Raw genomic sequence first — 20,809 nt, 5'->3', positions numbered from 1 at the left:
AGATTTTAAGGGTTCCATGCTCCCACAATTAATTGTTAATGTGGAAGCTGAATACATATTCTATACCAAGAATTATTTTATCTTTTTATTGCAGGATGCCCCATATTCCATCATGCATTTAAATTTTTATTGAAAACACAAGAACATTAACACGGTCCAATTTTGGATTTTAATGTAGGAATTAGTCTGAGCAAATACGCTAAGTTCTAAGAATAGTGAATATACTGCATGCAAAACTCCAATGTGAACTATTGTTGAGTGGCACTTCAGGATTTGCTGAAGTTCCTAAAAAACAGCAGAGCTCTTCTCAAAACGGATATAACAATTTATAGCAGTAAGATGCTAACCCACCCCTATAAATCCACGGCATAGAAATGTTTTCTCTAGTACCAGTCTAAGTTCAAAAATCAGATTTTCTTCCTGAGGTGTCTAACTAAGAGTCATACTGCATCAAAGTTATCTCAAGTCAAAAATGTGCTGGTTTACTTACAAATCATTCTAAATCGGATACCTAGAGTTTTCCTCTCTAAAAACATCATGAGAATGTAAGTATGACAAGTCAACCTCTAGGATGCTTAATCAGTGTGACTTAGACTGGGTCAGCATCTACCTGGTTTTAATTTAAAATGCTTTATGGGAGACAGAGGAAATAACAGACAATTTCTTTACATCAGACCTGCAAGCCTGCAAGCCAGCACCCCTAAACAACTATTCCTGTTTCCTGTCCCAGTCATTATTGGCTGTGAGCAGAACCGGTAGGCATTTCATGATTCTAAGATTTTTAACTAGAAATGCATGGTTTGTCAAAAAAGCATCTTTACTTATTGAAATTAGTTGTTTTTAATGAACTCCCAGTGAAAGCCTGCAGAGTTTGAAAAATGGCTTCCAGGGTTAACAATCAAAGCACCTCCAAGTCAAAGGACATCTAGCTTTCCTAGATTTGCAGATCCTAAGCTACCCTTCCACCCAACAACATGCATGCAAAACAGCTGCTTGGAAATATTGCTTGTTTGGCTTTTCCCAGCTTTCTCTTTTATAGGACATTTCAAAATTTCTACTTTTCCTTCTGGAATGGAATTTAGACGCTTAGAGGATTGGGTGCAACAGAAATGCTGTGCCAACCCACCATACTTTGGCTAGTTTCAAGGTCAAGCACTCAGTATTTGGTTTACTTCAGGCTCTGCAGGTCTGATGAGTGCTCATTTTCTGCTAACACTTCTGAAGATTTTCCTCTCCCTTGATGGCAGCCTGCTGTTTGCAAAAGAAGAGAGATCAACAACAGAAGCACCCTATCCAATACACTACAGTAAATGGAGTCAGGAGGGCCACCCCTCACTCCATCTGATGACACAGCAAAGAGTCACTTGGCAGGAGGAATACTGCCAGCACAGAGACTGCATGTCCACCCAAAACCAGGTCCATATGTACTCGCTCTGCTTCAATTACCAGTTCAATTCCAACAGTCATAAATGCTCCTCTGATCTGTCTAGAACTTGAAAATAATCACAAAGACCACAACTTCCCTTCATGCTTTTCTTTCCTCTACAAGCAGCACATTTTTCTGACTCTGGGCCTTGACTTCTTCCTTTTCAGCAGTTTTGCATTGGGCAGAGGTAGTACTTTACTTCAATCCTTCCATAATCTCATCATATTATGGCAACATCATCAATATCTGGCTTGGGCCTGTATGCCCTGGCCATATCTCTTTCAGATTTAAAGGTAGGTAATACAATCAGTGGGATTTCAATGAAGGAAGATAGATTTAATCCTGCAAGAAAGTAACCTTCAAATCAATTGCAAAACAACCCTAATTTGGGTCATATCAAGCAATGAAGAACCAACAATCTGTTTACAGAAAGGAAGTAATACATTGATGGTTAAATACTGTAAATGCATACTTCAGACTTGAAAGTCTTGCCATCTATTCATAATGGCACACACCTCAATAACATAAGTAACAAATGAACAGAAGACTTTGGAAAGAAAATAGGTTGATTTTTTACTTACCCTGATTTTTGATTCAATTCTCTGTCACTGTTGAGAAGAACTGTTTCCTCCTTCACTTCTTGTTCTGTTGCTACATTATTCCCAAGCCTCTGTTGAGAATTTGCTTCCCATGTTCTATCACCACCAACTACATGGAACTCTGATGTTCCTGCAATGCCCAAACTCACATTCTCAGAAGCCAGGCCACATGAAGAAGACCAGCTTTCATGTTCAAAATATTTCTGAAGGGGAGTTTCTACCTGAAATTCTGTACAAGTGTCAAAAATCAATTCCTGCACTACAACAGATGCCAGTTCTTCACCAGGATGTCCAGACCCTGATTTTGGCATCTCTGTCTTGGCAGAAATTTCTTCAGGTGATATGTCACTTACTTCATTTTGTCCCAATATAATCCAACCTTCATCCTGCCCACAGCTTTCTTGTGATTTCCTTTCACCATCCAGCTTTTGAGGCACAAGAGAAGAATTTTTCTCTTCTAAGTGAACAGCATCCCCTCCAGTCCCACAAACAAGATGATCTTTGCTTTCATTTGAAATGGATATTGCCTGAAAGGCATCCAAGGAGCTTGGTGAAAAGCCTTCATGGGATTCTTGAAATGCAAAATTAATTTTGCTTCTTTCAAAGGTATCACTTGTTGCAGGTGTATTTTCTTCCTCAGTAACAAGGATGTAATCCATCTCCAGTGAGGCTGGGAGCACCTGCAACCTCACATCTTCTTTACTGTCTGTACTTTCCAGTTCAGGGTTCTTATAGGAATTTCTCAGCTTTTCCTTCCTACAAAGTTGGGAGTCAGTGCCAGCTTCTAAAAGAACAGGCAAATAGAAACTCTTTTTAATCCTGAATTACTGATTTAGTCACCATAATATGCTTTAATCACGACTGTGAGATAAAGCTCTTTTCAGTTTGCTTTGCTCTGTTAATGTGTACTTGAATTTTATAACATCATCACCATCATCATTATTGTTAAAGGTTATACATTAACACAGCAATCATCCCCAAGGCACAAACAATTCAGTGTCCCAAAGACTAGGCCCTGTACAAACAACAGAAATTATATTACTACACTGTTTAAAAGCTTTAGATTTTTCTGTGATGCCTTAAGCTTTAGCTTTCATATTTTCCAGATTCGGTACTGCATTAGTATATAGCTCTGAACTTCATATAAAGTGTTAGCAAGTTCTCCTCACAGTTTAGTTAGACAAAACAATCCTTTTCCAGCCTGAGAACCAAGGACCCCATTACAGCCTCAGGTCCAAGAAGTGTCAACAACAGCAAATGGAGGAGAGCAGTTTGGGAGGATGGGACTTCATAACCTGAAGCTGTAATTGGACAATTAACCCCAATACGTAAATGGACCAAAACTTATAAAAGTGTGAAAACTCATGACCCATCTTGGATGTAGTCATGGCTGGGTTTTGTACTGCTGAAGATGTATCCTTTGAAGGCCTTTTAATAAACACCTATTTTATTCCTTTAACTCTGTCTAACCTCTGTTTCAGGTAGCCTCTTCAAGGCATCATCTGAGAGAATGACACTAGAGCTCTTCCCACAATACATGTTCTGTACATTAGGGAGACACATAAACTCCACACTTCACTCAAAGCCTCCTCCTCATAGGCTTCATAGAAATACTTCCTCCTTTCTCTGTCCTATGTATTTGCCCTGGAAAGCAGATTTTCTTACCATCACATGATCTTCTATCTCCACCTGGTGGTGAGTCAGGATCAGTTGTTTCTGTTTCAGCTTTTCCTGTCAAGAAATCAGAATCTGGGGGAGTTACTTTATGCATGGAGAGTGATGGTACTGGGGTGAGATTTTCCTCAAGGCACTCTCTGGATATCTCAGATGCCTTATCTTCGGTCATTAGGACACCCTCTGCATCTTCCAGAGGAGCTGGCAGTGGCAATCGTTTTTCCAAAGAAACACTGTCATAAAACGGCTGCTGTAACAAGAGCTCACCGTTTGCATACTCTCTGGTACCAGATGGTTCAGCATCAAAAGATGCAGAGGATGGTGGAGTACACACCGCTGGTGATTGGTCATTGGGTATTTCCTTAAACACAGGAACATAATTTTCAATTACAGCTTCATACTCTTTTGTTGTGTCATCAAACAGTTGATTATTTGAATCAGATTCATCACCTTCATTACCCCCAGGTAGAAAGGATTTGGGAAAGAGTGTCTGTTCATCCTTTGATTTCCCTTCTGCTGCCTCACTGCCTGGCAGTGTCAGTATGTTCACTCCACCAGATATGCCTGCCAGAACATTAGTCGCTGAGGTGTCCCTGTTGCTATGTTCTATGCCTGTGTCAGATTCATCCACACATTCTTCTGACCTATCTAGCTCAACACCAATTATTGCTGTATGGTCAGTATCAGGATATTTTACAACTTCACCCAAGGCACTAATTTCTTTTAAGCTTTGTTCTTCCCTGCCCGGTTGAGTGAAATCCATGGGAAGCAAATGCATTTGAGAGGTCGCTATTTGAGCTGTATCAGTTGGTGCTCCTTGATGGTTTGCATTACTGAAACTTCCATGGAACATGTCTTTCACATTTAAGGATGGCACTTTTATAACTTCACTGGAAATTTCAGTTGACTCAACAGGGTCAAAAAACAGCTTATTTTCTAGACTGTATTCTTCTGGAATTGCAAATTCAGGAGGCTCCTGAGGATTATAAGAGTTAAGCTGATAGAATTCACTGGTCTTTACTGGTTCATAGTCCTGGAGGTTACCATTTTCAGAGTGCATCTCCACCTTCCGCATTACTAACTGACGCTTTGAATCAATATCTGCCTCTTTATTCACATTTGATCTTGTATGAATTGGCTGACTGTCTTCAGGCTCCACTGCAATCTGAGAAGATGGAATAGAGGCATGCTTAGCTTCATATTCCTGGCACACATCAGGACTGCTTGATGACTCTGAACCATTGTCTTGGTCACAGTGACTTAAAATATCAGGATTTTCACCATCGGATTTCAAAGTGACAATCTCCTCAGCATTAGTCCACAGGTCAGGTTCCACTGAAAACTGCTGATTATTTCCTTGTGTGTTATCCTGTAAAATATCTGGTATAAGTGCAGTTTGTGGAACTAATATATTCCACTCGGGACTTGACTTTTCTGCCATTTCAAAAGATAAGTCTTCTACAGTGGAAGCACCTGGCATGGTGTTGTGCACTTCTACTCTTTCACAGGTGTCCTCCTGCTGTCCTTGAGGAGTGAGACTTGCATTTCTCTCATTGTCTTTTGGCAGATCCAGTACAGTGATTGCTTCAACTGCTGTATTTGGTATAGCTTGTTCTTCATCTGAAAAAGACTTCTGTGGAGTCAGCTGATTTTCATCTGTAGAAAACAACTGCTCTGTCAACTCCATTTCTTCTTTATCCGGTATGAAAGAATCAAATTGATTGAACTGTAAAGTGTCTTCATTTATCTGACCGTCAGGACTATTAATAGAATGTACTAGTCTTTCATTTTCTTTTTCATCAGAGTACAGAGAGGCAGGTGGATTTTCATCATTACCTGTATCCATGAAATGTGCTTCTGTTAGTTCTTCATCTTGTGAAGGGGAGTCACAGGAGTACTCTTTACTGTTTCCTAGCTGATTTGTTACAGAATGACTTGAAACAGAATACTGATCTTCCAATTGCTTTTCTTCACAAGGATGTGAACTCCACCATTCTGAACTGTTTTCTAGAAAATCAGATGTTCCTACTGTGGATTTTGGATTAGTTCTTGAATCAGTTTCCAGTGACATACTCCACCTATCTACAGCTTTTGAAGAATGCTCTTCTTTATCACCAGCAGCAGAAGTTAATGCAGAATCTTCATTCATTTGATACAAATATGAGTCTTCCCCACTATCTGTTTTTTCATTGAAAATACCGACCTGAGTTATTTCATCAGGTGTTTCACAGTGGCCTGTAGTAGATTGAGTAGTCCTACTGTGATCAATAAAGTAAATAGTCCCATCCTCCTGCAATACCTTTTTGGCTTCAATTGTTTCAGAATTTTCATTGAAGGTGCTTACCAGGACGTTCTCTCCCACCTTAGTTTTTGCACCTAAATTGTCTTCATTAGGTTCAGGACTTGTTGCATTGGACTGATCATAATGCTCTTCATTTTCAGTTCCTTTATGCTGTTTGTTTTCACCCACTGAATCTTCATTAATCACTTCTGGACATGCCTCTGAATTCTCTGAATCCTCATTTATGTCAGGACTTGATAAAGAAGATACACTATCATCATCTACATGGGCATTCCAAAAATCTAAGCTTTTAGGAACTTTGTTCCCTTCGCTGCTTGTTTCTAATCCTTCTTCAAATTCATTCCCAAATTCCTGCTTTTTAAAAGAATCTGCAAAATTTGTATTATTTTTCATCTCCCACACATCCCTGCTTCTTTCATGATGACTAGCAACCGGAAGGTCTCCCCACACGTTCACAGATGTATCACTTAAGTCAGGACTTGTTCCACTTGAGTGTGTGTAATAATTTATTGAATTACTCCACATATTATCTTCTTCCAAATAGCTTTTGATCTGTATATCTTTTGAAAGGCTGCTTGTGGTATTTGCTATTTCAAGGACTTCGCTGGCCTCAGGACTTGTTCCAGGAGACTGAAAATCTTCACATGGCTGTGAATCCCAAGCAGTTTGGGGAAAGTTGTCATTAAGCACTGCAAATGGCTCTCCACAAAGATTAGTAGCAGGTTCTACATTTTTAGAGTTTTCATTTCTCCCAGAAGCTATTTCAAGTGAAAATGAGTTTTCCACCACAGACATATGTGTAATATCAGGAACACTAACAAATCCAGAAGGATTTTTCCTAAACTCATCTGTGAAAGAATTTTCATTGGTCCTCATCAGTTCTAAGCTATTTTTAAAAGATACTAAATCAGAATTACAAATGTCTGGATGGTTAGGAGTCACTTCATGTAAGCATTCTTGCCCTTCTTCCAGAGGTTCCTGTGGTTTGTCCATCAAAGGAATTGATATGGCTTGGCCACAACCATTCTTTCCAGAGTCATTCCAGACACCTGAGCTTCCAGGTATTTTAGAATAATTATTTTCAGGATTATCACTACCCTTATCAGAACTTCCAGAAATATTTTCCATCTTGGGACTTGTAGCCTCTTTTCCAGCTCCCTCAGAAAGCAGCTGTCTCATTTCACTATAATTGTAATTTTGTGGTAAGGGGTCATCAAAAAATTCATAATCTCTGCCTCCTTCAGAAGTACTTGAAAATTCTAAACTGTTCTGCAACACGTCTTTTCTCTCTTCCTGACTAACTGGATTGCTTTGATTGGAAGATGACACATTCTCTGTGATTAATACTTCCAAACAAACACTATTTCTCAGTTTTTCTGGGAAGGTGGCAATGTCAGTTGTTGGCTCATTTTCTTCCAAATCTGTTTTACCTGAAGATTCATTGCCCTCTTGCACTGGTTTAATACAAATGTCATTAATCATCTGCTGCCCACTTGTCACATGTGTTCTCTCACATTCTTCTCCTTCCTTAGAGATGACAGTGGCATTATCCCAGCCTTCCTCACAACCCTGCTCACTCTGTAAACCCCATGAGTCCACTTGGTGCACTGAATCCTGAATACCCAGCTCTTCATCAATACTGGCAGTGTTTTGTGCTTCATTCTTAGTAAGTATCTCACTCCCTAAGTCACATATTTTCAGATCCAAACCATTCTCATTTTCTGAAGCTGGCATAGAGGTGTTTGTGTCTTCTACAGGAACACTGCTCATTGTTTCTGCCTTGTCAGCTGCTCTCTGTCTAGTATTTAATTCATTCTGTGATGGTGATAAGTCATTCATTGTTTGATTATATGCTAGTATTACTCTTCTGCTTTTAGATACAGGAAAGTTATTTTCACTGCTACATGTTTCAGTTGAAAAACATAGATCAGCTGTTTGTTCTGAGTTAAGGCAAGGTTTAGCAGAGACAGAAAGAACTGGAACTTCAGAATTTCTTTCTTGTAACTGTGTGATGTTATTAAGGGGAGTGTTCCAGATATCTGTATTTCTAATATTTGAAAAAGGCACATTGTTAGGAGATAATGGTTCCTTACTTGATTTCTCAAGTACTTTTGACTCAGCCAAATTTGTGTTCATGAATTTACCAGTAACTGTTTCTTCATCAAAATCTTTGTCATTTTCTCTTTCATCTTCCACATATGTAGGTGATATATATGAATCAGATGTTGAATAATTGGTGTCTGGTGGAGAAACAACTAAATCTTCCGCTATATTTGAGGAACTAAGATCTGAGTTTTTATATAAGAAGGTATCCTCCCATGGTACCACTACTTCCGTTACTTCTTTTCTGATGTTTTTATCATACATATTCCAAGTATTTATATTTTCAAATTGTTTTGGTCTATGTTTAGGATCACCAAACACTGTTTCCCCCCCTGTATTCAGCTTGGAATTATTTTGCATATTGTTGAAAACAAAAGATATATTTTCAGATTTTCCATGATCTTCTGTTGAATAATACCTTCCTTTATCTGGATTTTCAATTTCATTGTCAACTGTGATTTCTGAAGAATCTGATAAACCAGTTTTTGATATAGCCCATTCCTCAGGAATATTCAATGATTTTAACTCTCTATCTAGCTTGGGTATGTTCCATACATTTTCTGAGGATTCACTAGCATTTCCTTCATCAAGCTCAGTCCAGATTTTGTAAGAGTCTCCAGCTAGGTGGCTACCTTTTCCTTCACCACTACACCATGCATCTGACATCACAGGTGTTGGCTGGCTGACCTTCCACAAGTCTGTAAAGCTCTCCACTTCTTGCTTTGTCTCATCTAAAGAAGCAGTTTGCAAACATGAATGTTCACTGTTTTTCTCTTGATTCTCATGGTTCCAATTATCTTCTTTAAACTGATTATCCCATAGACCTGCTCTCATATATTCCATTTGCTTTGGCTGTTTTTGGAGGAACACAGAATCTGAGGCTCTTCGATCAGTATGTTCTCGTAGCAAAGGACTTTCTTTAGAATCTTTCCATAAGACAGGACTCTGAAATACAGATTCCTGTTCACTTGAACTCCATGCATCAGCATTTCTGGAATCTAGGTCAAAGCCATCCCACCAGCTCCCATATCTAACACGAGACGGAGAGTAATTTGTGCCATCTATTTCATTAATTTTTTTTATGACATCTTGTGAGAAAATTAAAGGCTGCCCATTATCTAATGGTGAAGTATCTACAAGACTATTCATAGGAGTTGGTGGAATTCTTGAATCAGCAGATTTCGACAATTCTGGTGAAGAAGAATCACCTTCAACTAAATCAATCAAACTTGAAGTTTTCTCACACATTTCTCCTGAATCCTCGTAAAATTCAGCCAGATTGTCTTCCTCAATTTTTGTCGCAAGTAAGTCAGTTGAATACTTTACTGTATCATTTTCTAATAGATTTGTCTCATCAAGTTTTTTCTTCAGAGTGAGCTGATGCCCTTCTGATGAATCACTATTGAGAAAATAGTCATCTGCTGGGGAACAATCAACAGAACGAGAAGATGACTCAGATGGAGCTGTAACCATGGGTGCCAGATCAAAATTGAAAAGATCAAAGTTATCGCTATTGCTTCCTGACTGAGACTTTTGCTCTTCAGCTATTGCTCCTTCAGGAATAGGGCTGTAGGAATCAAAGCCAGGCAGAAGACTGTGATGTGAAACGGCACCTTCTGCAACAGGACTATCATCACTAAGAAAAACAGAACTCTCCTTGGAAGACCGGCTGCTTCTAATGGTAGCCAAGCCACTGTCTGGACTCACAAGGTCTACATTAACATCAATGTGGGCTTGCATGGACCCATTTAGATCTTGAGGATTTTCTATAAAATTGGCAGAACTGGGCTGTGGTTCTACATCAGAACCATATAACTCCATAATACCAGAAGATCCTTGTGAAAGTGGAGCACTTCCAGCAACAGCTTCAGTAGAAGAAGTTCTACTGTTTGATACCATTTCTGATTGCCTTCTATTTATAACTTCCTTAATTAGAAGAAAAATTTCATCACAGGTCACTGAAGAATTTTCTTGATGATAAATGAGAATTTCATCACATTCACATTCTAGAGGATCCAGCTCCAAACAAGGATTCTGACATTCTTCTAATTCACAGCAGATCTGTTGAAAAATGGGATATTTCAGAAGTCACTGCAGTCATGGACGTAAGGCACATATTGACTACCTCATCATGTAATACAGACATTCCTGTCTCTTCCTATTAACCTATTGCTTGGCAATTTCCCTGCAGCATCTTTATTATGATCCCCAAATAGATGATGTATTACAAAAGAGGATCAAGACAAAATCTTTGTTATATGATTGGTAAGAAATGATACCATTTGACTTTTCAGTTCACTTCTTGTTAGAAAATCCAAATAAAATGTTTGGTTGTTTCCTTAAGAAATATGAGTAAAATTTATGTAATTAATTTAGGAAAGTATTTCTAGAAGGGGGTAATTCTATTAATAAAATAAATAAATGCATTTATATTAGCTGTGAGAACAATGGAGTCAATTAGCCACCTGTCTCTAAAATTGTACGTTTTCAAGACAGAGAAAAAAGTTCAGAAAGTTGCCACTGAGATAGTCTCTTCCATCTGGGGATAAATATAGTTTAAAAAATGGAAAGCACCTAGCTCTGGACAAATGTATACAATAATAATAATTTGTTTTGATTTCAGAGCTTGAATTCTTTAGGAATAACATATACATATATGATTTCTGGTCATTACCACTTACAAGGTGTTTGCTTATCACTCATTGCCAAAGACACGTTTGTGTAACTCGCACTACAAACCCAAGTCAAAACTGTGGAAAAAAACCCAAACCAACATTTTAACTGAATTGAAAAATCTTGCCTCTTTCAGTATTTCTCATAACCTTTTTCTGTTAGCTTGGTCTGAAGCAATAATAAATATAATAATCTTGCATTCTCTTACCATATAAATAATACAGCCATTTCAAATAGCTGCTCAGTTGCTGGTCAATTGTTGCTACCTTTTGACCTCACTTAATTAATCAACATCGTGATATAGATTACCTAAAAAAAACACTGACATTTTTTTCCCAGAAAAAACATCTGATTCTTTTTCCAGGTACTTACTTGATTGCCTAGCTCTACATTTTCTGAGTATACTGCTATTTGTTGTTTTGTTTGCTTCTCATCTGACAAGCAGTTGGCCAAAATGACAAGTACATCAAACCCATATTTATCTATGAACGCTTTCAGATCACCAACGAGACTCCTGTGTAACATGCAGTCCTGAAAAACATTAAGAAATTAAAAGAAATGTCAGCAACTTTTCTGGTTCTTTTCATCCAAATATGTTGTAAAAATAGCCGTAAATGTTAAAAAGCATCAGCAGGTCTAATAATCAAGAAAATTCCATTTCATTTGTCAAAACAACTATGTACCTAATAAAAATCAAGAACCAGTCCCATAGCACACTAATGGAAGAACACTAGAATACTAAATGCAGGTTTTGCCTTCTTAATCTGCTGGTGAAACGTAATTCCTACTTGTTCCTGCTACCTGCTTTTGCAACATTGCTTAAAACCACTCCAAACTCTAGGCTAGTGTATACCCCTGGTAAGGAAACTGGGCAAAAAGAGTAGGAGACTTGCATGGATGAGTATGGAACTTCCAGTAAAACTCAAACTCAAGAAAGAAATATATGCAATGTGGAAGAAGGGACAGGCCACACGGAAGGACTCTAGGAACATCGACTTGGAGGGATACAATGAGTAAGGCCAAGACCCACTTGCAACTGAGTCTGGCAAGGGATATCAAGGACAACAAGAAGGGCTTCTATGATTTTATCAGCAGCAAAAGAAAGATTAGGCAAAATGCAGGGCCATTGCAGAATCAGATGGGTGTTCTGGTGAAGGAAGACACAGAGAAGGTAAAAATACTGAATGCCTTCTTTGCTTGTCTTTGCTGTTGAGACCAGCCCTCACGAGTCCCAGCAGTAAGAGAGGAAGGCTGGAGAAAGAAAGGCTTCCCCTTGGCTGTCAAGGGTTGGGTTAGAGATCAGCTAGGCAGACTTAAAACCTTAAATCCATGGGATCCACCCACAGGTGCTGAGAAAGCTGGCAGATGTTGCTAATCTGCTGCTTTCCATCATCTTTGAAAAATCATGGAGAATGGGAGAATTGCTTGATGATTCAAGGAAGGCCAATGTCACTCCTGTCTTCAAAAATGCCAAGGAGACCTGGGTAACTACCAGCCAGCAGGCCTCAACTCAGTTCCTGGAAAGGTAATGGAACAGATCATTCTGGAGATCATCAAAAAGCATATAGAAGACAAGAAGGTCATCAGGATCACAGGAGTAGTCAGGATGGATTCACCAAAGGCAAATCAGATTGGACCAATCTGATAGACTTCTATGATGGCATAGCAGGATGGGTCGACGAGGGGAGAGCAGTGGATGTTGCCTACCTCAGCTTCAGCAAGGCTTTTGATGCTGTCTCCCATAACATCCTTACAGGTAAGCTCAGGAAATTGTGGGTTAGAGGAATGGACCTTGAAGTGGATCAGGAATTGGCTGAAGGCAGAGCTCAGAGGGTCACGATCAGTGCAGCAGAGTCCAGCAGGAGGCCTGCAGTCAGTGGTATTCCCAAAGGATCAGTAGTGGGACCAATCTTATTCAAATTCCTTGTCAATGACTTGGAGGAAGGGATCAAATGCACCTTCAGCAGGTTTGCTGGTGACACTAAAGTGGGGGCAGTGGCTGATCCACCTGAAAGCTCTGCTGCCATTCAGTGGGACCTTGATCAGCTGGAGGGATGGGCAGAGAGAAACCTGATGAGGCTCAACAAGGGCAAGTGCCGGGTCCTGCACCTGGGGAGGAACAGCCCCAAGTGCCAGCACAGGCTGGGGCTGCCCTCCTACAGAGCAGCTCTGTGCAAAAGGACCTGGGACTGCTGGTGCATCACAAGCTGTCCATGAGCCATCAGTGCCCCCGTGGCCAGGAGGGCCAATGTCATCCTGGGGTGCATTGGGAAGAGCGTGACGAGCAGGTCGAGGGAGGTGATCCTCCCCCTCTACTCAGCCCTGGTGAGGCCACACCTGGAGTGCTGTGTCCAGTTCTGGGCTCCTCAGCACAAGGGACACAAGGAGATACTGGAGAGGATCCAGTGGAGAGCCACAAGGATGATCAGGGGTCTGGAACTTCTCTCTCATGGGGAGAGACTCTGGGAGTTGGGACTGTTTGGTCTGGAGAAGACTGAGAGAGGATCTCAGCAATACATAGAAATATCTCAAAGAAATATCTTAAAACCCTCTGCACATGTTCCTGTGTCACCTGCTCTCAGTGACCCTGCTTTGGCAAGGGGCTTGGACTGGATGATTTCCAGAGGTCCTTTCCAACCCTAACAATTCTGTAATTCTGTGATACTGGTCTATTGCTATTTCTTGAATAAATCACAGGGTTTTTGTTAGAAAAAGAAATACTTTATGAAATTTGTCATATTGATATGTCATCTAAAAAAGTAAATGTTAAAATAATAGTATTGAGAAGTAAAATCTGTGAGCTGATTTAATTTTGCAGCCCTTTATATGTATCCATGATGATGTTACCCAATTGTAACACACCATTACCACAGATTGTTCCTACAGATCCCGTTGTTCCCGCTCCCTGAATTGTGCAAATCTTAAAAAAATACACACACACACAAGTAAGGACTGAGGCAATACTCTTTGTATCAAAATTTGCCTTCTTTTACACACACCCCACACCAAATACACAGGACGTAAACTTTTATGTTTCCTACTGTCATTAATGCTTGGACTAGTTCAATTATGTAGGACTTGAAACATAAACCATACATCCACCTTTCTCAACTGGGAACATAATGCACAAAGTATAAATGTCTTTTTTCAGCCCTCACTTCTGATAACTACCGGTCAACAAAGATGTAGAAATTTAATTTTCTCCTTTATGTTTCTACTGTTTGTCATCTTCTAGCCAAGACTCCTTTTGATGCTGCCAAGCTACACTGGCCTTGAATAAACAGCAGTTCATCATGAACACAGCACAATTGTATGTGCAGACTGGCATGTTATTCCCCTGCATCCATCTCCTACCTAATAAATCACTGTTTTCATTACAAATATACAAACACTATTTATTAATCTACTCAAATATATCCACAAAATGCATCACCCTCCCTCTAAGTTAAACTTAAAAAAAAAAAAATCTTGTTTGTCAGATACTTTGGAAGTAGATTCCTTTCTACAACTAGAGATTAAGTTTCCCTTTGATGTTTGTATAGCACCTAAAAATGAGGTTTGTGTGAAATTCACACAGATTAATGCACAAATAGTCAGCTGCCAGTTTATTGGTGGACACTCATCTGTGAAATCTGAATAGAAGATTATGGTGGGGAATTATTCTGAAAAAGTTTTGAACGACCAAACCAGTAAAATCTTCTGAAGACACAAGTATTGGATAGATTAGAAACAGTTCCAAAATGTCCTTGAGCATGAAAAAGTTACTTCAATTATCCCATTCCTAACTGCAGCTGGATCAATTAAAATCTATTCAAATAAAAAATCTGAACTATTTGAAACACCATTTGAAAATTCCTGATAACTTGCCTAAACAACCCTAAAGTTTATTCTTTTAAACTAGTACCAGCAACAAAATTCAGATACTCCCTTCACAGGCATTCAAACATTCAAGTAAATAATGACAGTTGCAAACAATTCTTAAAAACTACCAAAGGCCATATATTGAAAGACATGATACATATATGGACTCTCTCATGAATTTGCTAACCTAAATTAACAACCAGAATGTATTATAAATGCTTACAGAAAATGAAAAATTTCCTTCAGAACTGAAAAAATGCAAGTAATTTCAACAGTTAAGCTAGTACATCCCAAATTAATTACATGCATTTAAAATATGCTGTTGATGAATTAGTATAGCAGGAGATATACTGACATAGCTAAACAATGACAAAGGTCAGTTAATTGGTCATTTTTATAACTCCTTTTCTTTTACTAACATGTGCTGTCTTAAGTATTAAGTATTACCTGGTATACAGCAGATAAACAGCGTATGTAAACACAGAATGTCCTCTAAGTAACTTATAAACAAAAAAATTGACTGTTAGTATACTTGAAATGTATGTACTTGAAATAAATAGAACTGGTAGTACATATATTTTGCATAGTTAACAGCAGTATGACCACTGGAGTAATTTAAAATTTAGTGTCATAACATGTAATAAAATGGTGCTTTTGTCTAATGCGTATAAATAGTTCCTGCTATAACATAGCAATATGATGAACATTCTGAAATTTACAAATATTTTTCGTATCAGTTAGGTAAGCAGAATGAGAAAGCTGAAGAAATCCAAAGACTTTTGAAGGATTTTTGAACATGACCTGTTTAATAATTATGTACTTTTGTTGACAAATACCATTTTATGTAAGTTCTATACTGCTTGGAAATTTCTTTCTCTGAAACTCTATTTTCTTTCTTTATTCTCAAGAATTTCTTTTTAAGTTTAACAGATAATGTAACTATAAATATGGATGATCCTTTAAAAGAGGCAAAATATCAAAGAAATATCTGAAGAGAATCTGTAACCTCTGTGTCTCTTGCAACACCGATTCATGAAATCAACAGCCAATTACCCAAGTGATCACTGCAAGTGTACATTACACACACTTCTGACTCTTCTAAGATAACTGTGTCAATATTAACCTGACCAAATTAAGAACAAACTGTCTCTTTTGTTCTTCATACTTCTCACATGGGGAGCACAATATGGCTTTTGTCAGAAGTGCTCCATCATTTTGGCTCAAGGAAACTGTCAGTACAGTTTGGGATTCGTTATTCATGGGCAGATACCCTGATGGGTCTAATGAAGCCTTTCTGCTGACAACTCATTTGCTAAAAATACCCAACCATCACAAAATATAAATGAGGAATATCATATCCCATTACAATTTTCACAACTGATGCAATTATCACAATACAGAAGTCATACATACTGCTACTGCATTCTCTTAATATTTCATGGTCGGTACTCCTGCATTCCAGTTTATTTCTGTGTGATCACTGATAAAACTTTATGACATACTTAAATTGCAATATAATAGGGTAAACACCAAAGATATAGCACACATGCAGAGCTAACAGGCTGTGTGCCATTTGTTGTAAATCCAGCTAATTACCAGAAGCCCCTTCCTTTATTAAAAAAAAAAATTATAAAGAAAGGAAAAAGAGTGCAGAAAAATACTCAATTTTTTATAAGAAGTTTTCAGGTAAAGGTCAGTAAAAATTGAAAGAACAGTATAAACAGTATGATGTTTACCAGACTCCAGAAACACAAACAAGTGTATTTTTTGTTTTACCTCTTTTTTTCTTCTATCAACACCATTGACAAAAATGCTCTATTAAAAATCCCTCCCTTCTTTGTAAGGAAGGACTGCATTTTTCTATTGTGCATTTCAATGTAGCAAATAACAGCTCTTCTGCACTGATATTTATCAGTCTTCTGGAAAGAACAAAAATAACAGCAAAATCTGCTTTCCTTATGTCAACAGTTTCCAAAGACAAAATAGGTATTAAGTCCTAAACTAAAGAGTAGGAGAATGGGTATCTTTGAGCCTTGTAATCTTGCTCTATAACACCCCCATCACACATTTAACTTAAGGCATTTGAAACTTAAGTTGGAATTAATTTGAACTGGAAATACTATAGCATTGTGGAAAGCTCCTATTGAATAATGTAATGAGTGCCTATTTGGCACTCACACCCTTAGTACTGATGATGTCTGTGTTTTTACAGTCTATTTAATTAAATACAGAGTAACTAAAAAAATAAAAAAGAAAGCTAAGAAAAAAATAGGGATTCCTCTTTAATTAAAAAAAGTTAGCATGCTTTGTTCAATGAAAGCATGTTTAGACAAGTTCATACTGGAAAGAGTGCCGTTTCTACAGCATTGGTGCATTTCATCATAGTGTCATAACAATGATCCATTCTTTATGAATTCAGATTGTAGCTAAACAGGTTTTACTAGCATTTGATACAGGTACAAATTCTGTATATTCAAATTCAGACCTGTCCATTTTAACCCGTGTTTAAGTAGAACTTATAAAGATTTATTTTTTTGTGTGTGTATTTAGCATAGTACATGATTTTTGGGCAAGACTGTCAAGCCTCAATTCATTCATAAAACGTGAGGTAGAAAAATTTTGCTCAGGTATACTGCCAAACTGTAGTTTCATTATTCCCCATTTACAGAACTAGCTGAGACAGCACTGAATTTAGCAGCTGGGGTACAGCATCTTCATGTATCCTAAAAGATACATGATATACATGTAATATAAGGATATCATCATGGCTCATTTGGCTTATAACATTCTTCCTAGAGTTACCTCACCTTCAGTGCTAAGGAATACAATTTCTTATCCATAAGCAAGGCAGCCCCCCAGGAGTGCTGAGGTGTACAACTAACTCTCTGAAATACAGCAGTGAAAAATGCTCCCCGGTGTCAGGGGGTTTGTGCACATATACTCAAAATATGTAGCAGTTCAGAAGGGCTGGAGATGAAGCCCTGTTAAGGCACTGCCACTACTGCACAACATAGACATTGTGTGCATAGCCTAAAGACATTAACAAACACAGGTAATGGTCTGCACACTCCTGTGCTATTAATAATAATATTAGATTGCTGGGACCTCAATATCTAGAAGAAAAGAAGTTTTGCAGCAGTTCAGGAGTCAGAGAATATCAAAGTATATCTTGTAGTCTGGTGTAGAGGTGAAAGTACTCATTTATTTCTATCTCTAAAGGAAGAAATTCAAAGTGCTTGTAATTTGTCTCATTGTTAGTGGATGTTTTCTGTAATAGGAAAATTGTGACTGATAAAGCTTCCAGTTTTGAGCATTTCTGGCAGTTAAAGGGTAAGTAGTTTGGAGTTGTTAAAAATGCAAAATACATTAAAATATATAGAAGTATTTTTCAGGTTTAAAGGCTTAAATGACATCTCCCTTTTCAATCTGTCTTTAAAACTCTATCTCTGTAAAATAAGTGAAGAGACCAACTAGAAAACTTGCAATCATAGCAGTACGACTTTTGCTCCAAGTAGAGAAGTATAGAGAAATGTAGTTTGTTAAAATGTACTTCCTCCAGATAATTTTAAAGGTTGAAGTAAATATGAACATATTTTTTGGGGCAAAAGTACATGGAAAGTCTTTTATTTTGAAACCACAAGCATACAAAGCCTAAAAGTAAACACAACTGCTTATGCACCATACTTAAAAGCAAAGATCCCCCACACAAAATATGCATGAAATATGTACAAAATTAAAATAAGTATCTCCACACTGAAGTACAGCATCGTTTATACAATCTAATAATTATTTACCTCAAAAATTTAGAGGAAAAAAATAAGCATTATTTCTTATTAATCAATAAGCTATGTGGACATAGCCTATAATGCACTTTTTTATTCTTTTTTATATTATTCTGTCTTCTGATTCTAGGTTAAGAACTTGCACCTGATTTTTCCATAGCTTGTAAATCAATTAAAAAATACTGAAAAAGACACAACCTATCACTTCAGTTACAAGGTTCATTTAGTCACATACAATATTTGATTTCACTGTTGACTGATTAGCAAGTGGTAACAAGCAAAACGCTGAATAGACAGAGTGATGAATTAAAACATAAGAAACATCACAACTAAACATATACTGACCAGGAGCTGTCTCTTTCAGCCAGCTAAGTCTCAGGTGTAAGGTTATACATAATAATTCATACCTTACGAAATAATCCCCATGCAAACATGATAATGCAAAAACACATTTCTGGCTGTCAAGAAAATTTCTGGCAAAATTAATCAACCATTCATCCATTCAGGCTCTTTGCATATCCTTTTGTCAAAGAGGGAATACTAAGAGATTTCTTTCCTCTTTCACGCGCTCATTGCAATGGTTTGTAAAATCCATCAAGCCTGAGTTGATTTATTGAACTGTCTCTTAGCTCAGCAGTGTAACTATAGCAAATGAACTGGTAACTTCTTAAAAAACAGCAGTGATTCAACAATATCTGGTTTATTTGATTCCTTCTAACTTCATATTAGTAATTTCTTAAAGGCACTCACTTGCATTATTTAGTAGTTCTATCTGCAATTTTATACCAGCACATTTTGTTTGTACTGCCCCGTATTTTTAATATTGTGTTTTGACATTTGACAAAGGTATTTTTGATTTATAACTGATGTAAGACTCTACCTAAATCTTCACGGCAGTTCATATACTTCTACTGCTACTCAACAGAGCTTTCAAATTTAAGTACAATACTGCTGTGTACTATTATGTGAGCCATCTCCCTCATTAGGCTATGAATACTGAAAACTAATTACCCCCACCTATTTCTTTAATTATACAGACAACTTTGCATGCATATTCAACTGTTTTTGTATTTATCTATTCCCATCTCATAGTAATGAGAATTGTTAGAAAAAGTAGTTAAGGCACAAAAGACAGAGATATGCCAAGCCATTTGAAGCACATGGATTTTATTGCTACACATCGTCCATTGAACCCCATGAAGCACATTCATCACTCACCAGCTTTGCATTTTTCTTCATAAAGATATATGACCTTTGCCTATTAGATTTCATTAGCAGGGCACCATACAAGGCTCGTCTGCAGATGACAGGATAGAAAGCTAAACAACCTCGCCTGAAGGATTTGTGAGAACAAGCCCATCTTCAATCTTTGTCCCTGGGAGGCACTTCTAACACCTGCCAACCACAGCACTATCATCAGAAAAACATTTAGAGATTTATCTTCAGGCTGGTGATTATAAGAGATAATTTGTTTGGAGTATGGATAAAGTTGGTCTAGCATAAACAAACTACAAGCTCAAATTATACGACGAACCTCATTAACTATTGATTTAACCACTGCAAATCCATGAACAAATGTATCAAAATGTTAATCCTTCATGAAAGTATAATAAAAAAACCAAAAATGCCAAGGCAGGATGGCAGACTATTCTTAGTGCACTTTTAATGTTTGCAGTTTAAACTGGAAAATGGAGACTTGCTTTTTTTATAACATGAACAACACTATACTATTGTGATTTTCTCTTAACATTGAGTTTTGTCTGGCAAGAAGCGCTAGATCTTTTCAGTTACTGCCACTATAGAGAGATGAAACAGTGTTTTCTCTCCTATTTTCAGGAATACTTATTTTGTTTTGAGACAGCGAGACTAGATGTACCGTTAAAAACACTTTCAATAGCAAGAAGCTAGAAGTATTATAAATGGATGCCATCACAGGCAGATGAACTAAAAAACTATATATTCATTGATACCTTCTATATTTACAGATATCACACATATCCTATGTTCCATAACACGAAATAACTTTCTCCTAATCTTTGAAAATTATTTAAACTCAAGCTAAAAATAAACTCTTAGTCTTCAGCCAACAGTATATTTTAGAAATAATACAGCTGCATTATTCCTGAGGTCTGTTTTTGAGGGGGAAAGGTTGGGGTTTTTTCCTTCTTTCCTAATACAATGGCATTCAGGCCTATCCCCTCTTTGGTAACAGAGAGAAAAAGTGCTGCCAGACTTCCTGTTGCAATCCAAGAAGAGCCAGAAAATGTTTCCACCTTATGCTGGTGGACTGTGGCCTAGGAGAATTCCATTGCACTGGCTCTGATAGCAACACAATTCTTTAATATGCCTATCTTGAGAGCTCATTTGTGTATAGAAGGTAGAAGAAAAT

General features: G+C 37.7%; 1 protein-coding gene across 3 annotated transcripts in view; it reads right to left on the bottom strand.

The window, feature by feature from the left end:
* PRUNE2 (prune homolog 2 with BCH domain) overlaps positions 1-20,809 on the bottom strand; it is a 144,802-nt gene that overhangs the window by 57,811 nt on the left and 66,182 nt on the right. For 2 of the 3 annotated variants that reach the window (XM_054003857.1, XM_054003858.1), the window contains exon 1: positions 2,008-2,379. In XM_054003857.1, the coding sequence (XP_053859832.1) occupies positions 2,008-2,336 (329 nt within the window). In that variant the 5' untranslated portion in view covers positions 2,337-2,379. Of the gene's footprint in view, positions 1-2,007; positions 2,810-3,690; positions 10,166-11,149; positions 11,309-20,809 lie in introns of those variants that run through there. The other variant, XM_054003856.1, reaches the window with a different exon arrangement.

The sequence above is a fragment of the Vidua macroura genome, chromosome Z (assembly GCF_024509145.1).
Source record: "Vidua macroura isolate BioBank_ID:100142 chromosome Z, ASM2450914v1, whole genome shotgun sequence".
Taxonomy (NCBI): Eukaryota; Metazoa; Chordata; class Aves; order Passeriformes; family Viduidae; genus Vidua; species Vidua macroura.
This window is presented reverse-complemented; position numbering and strand designations above follow the sequence as displayed.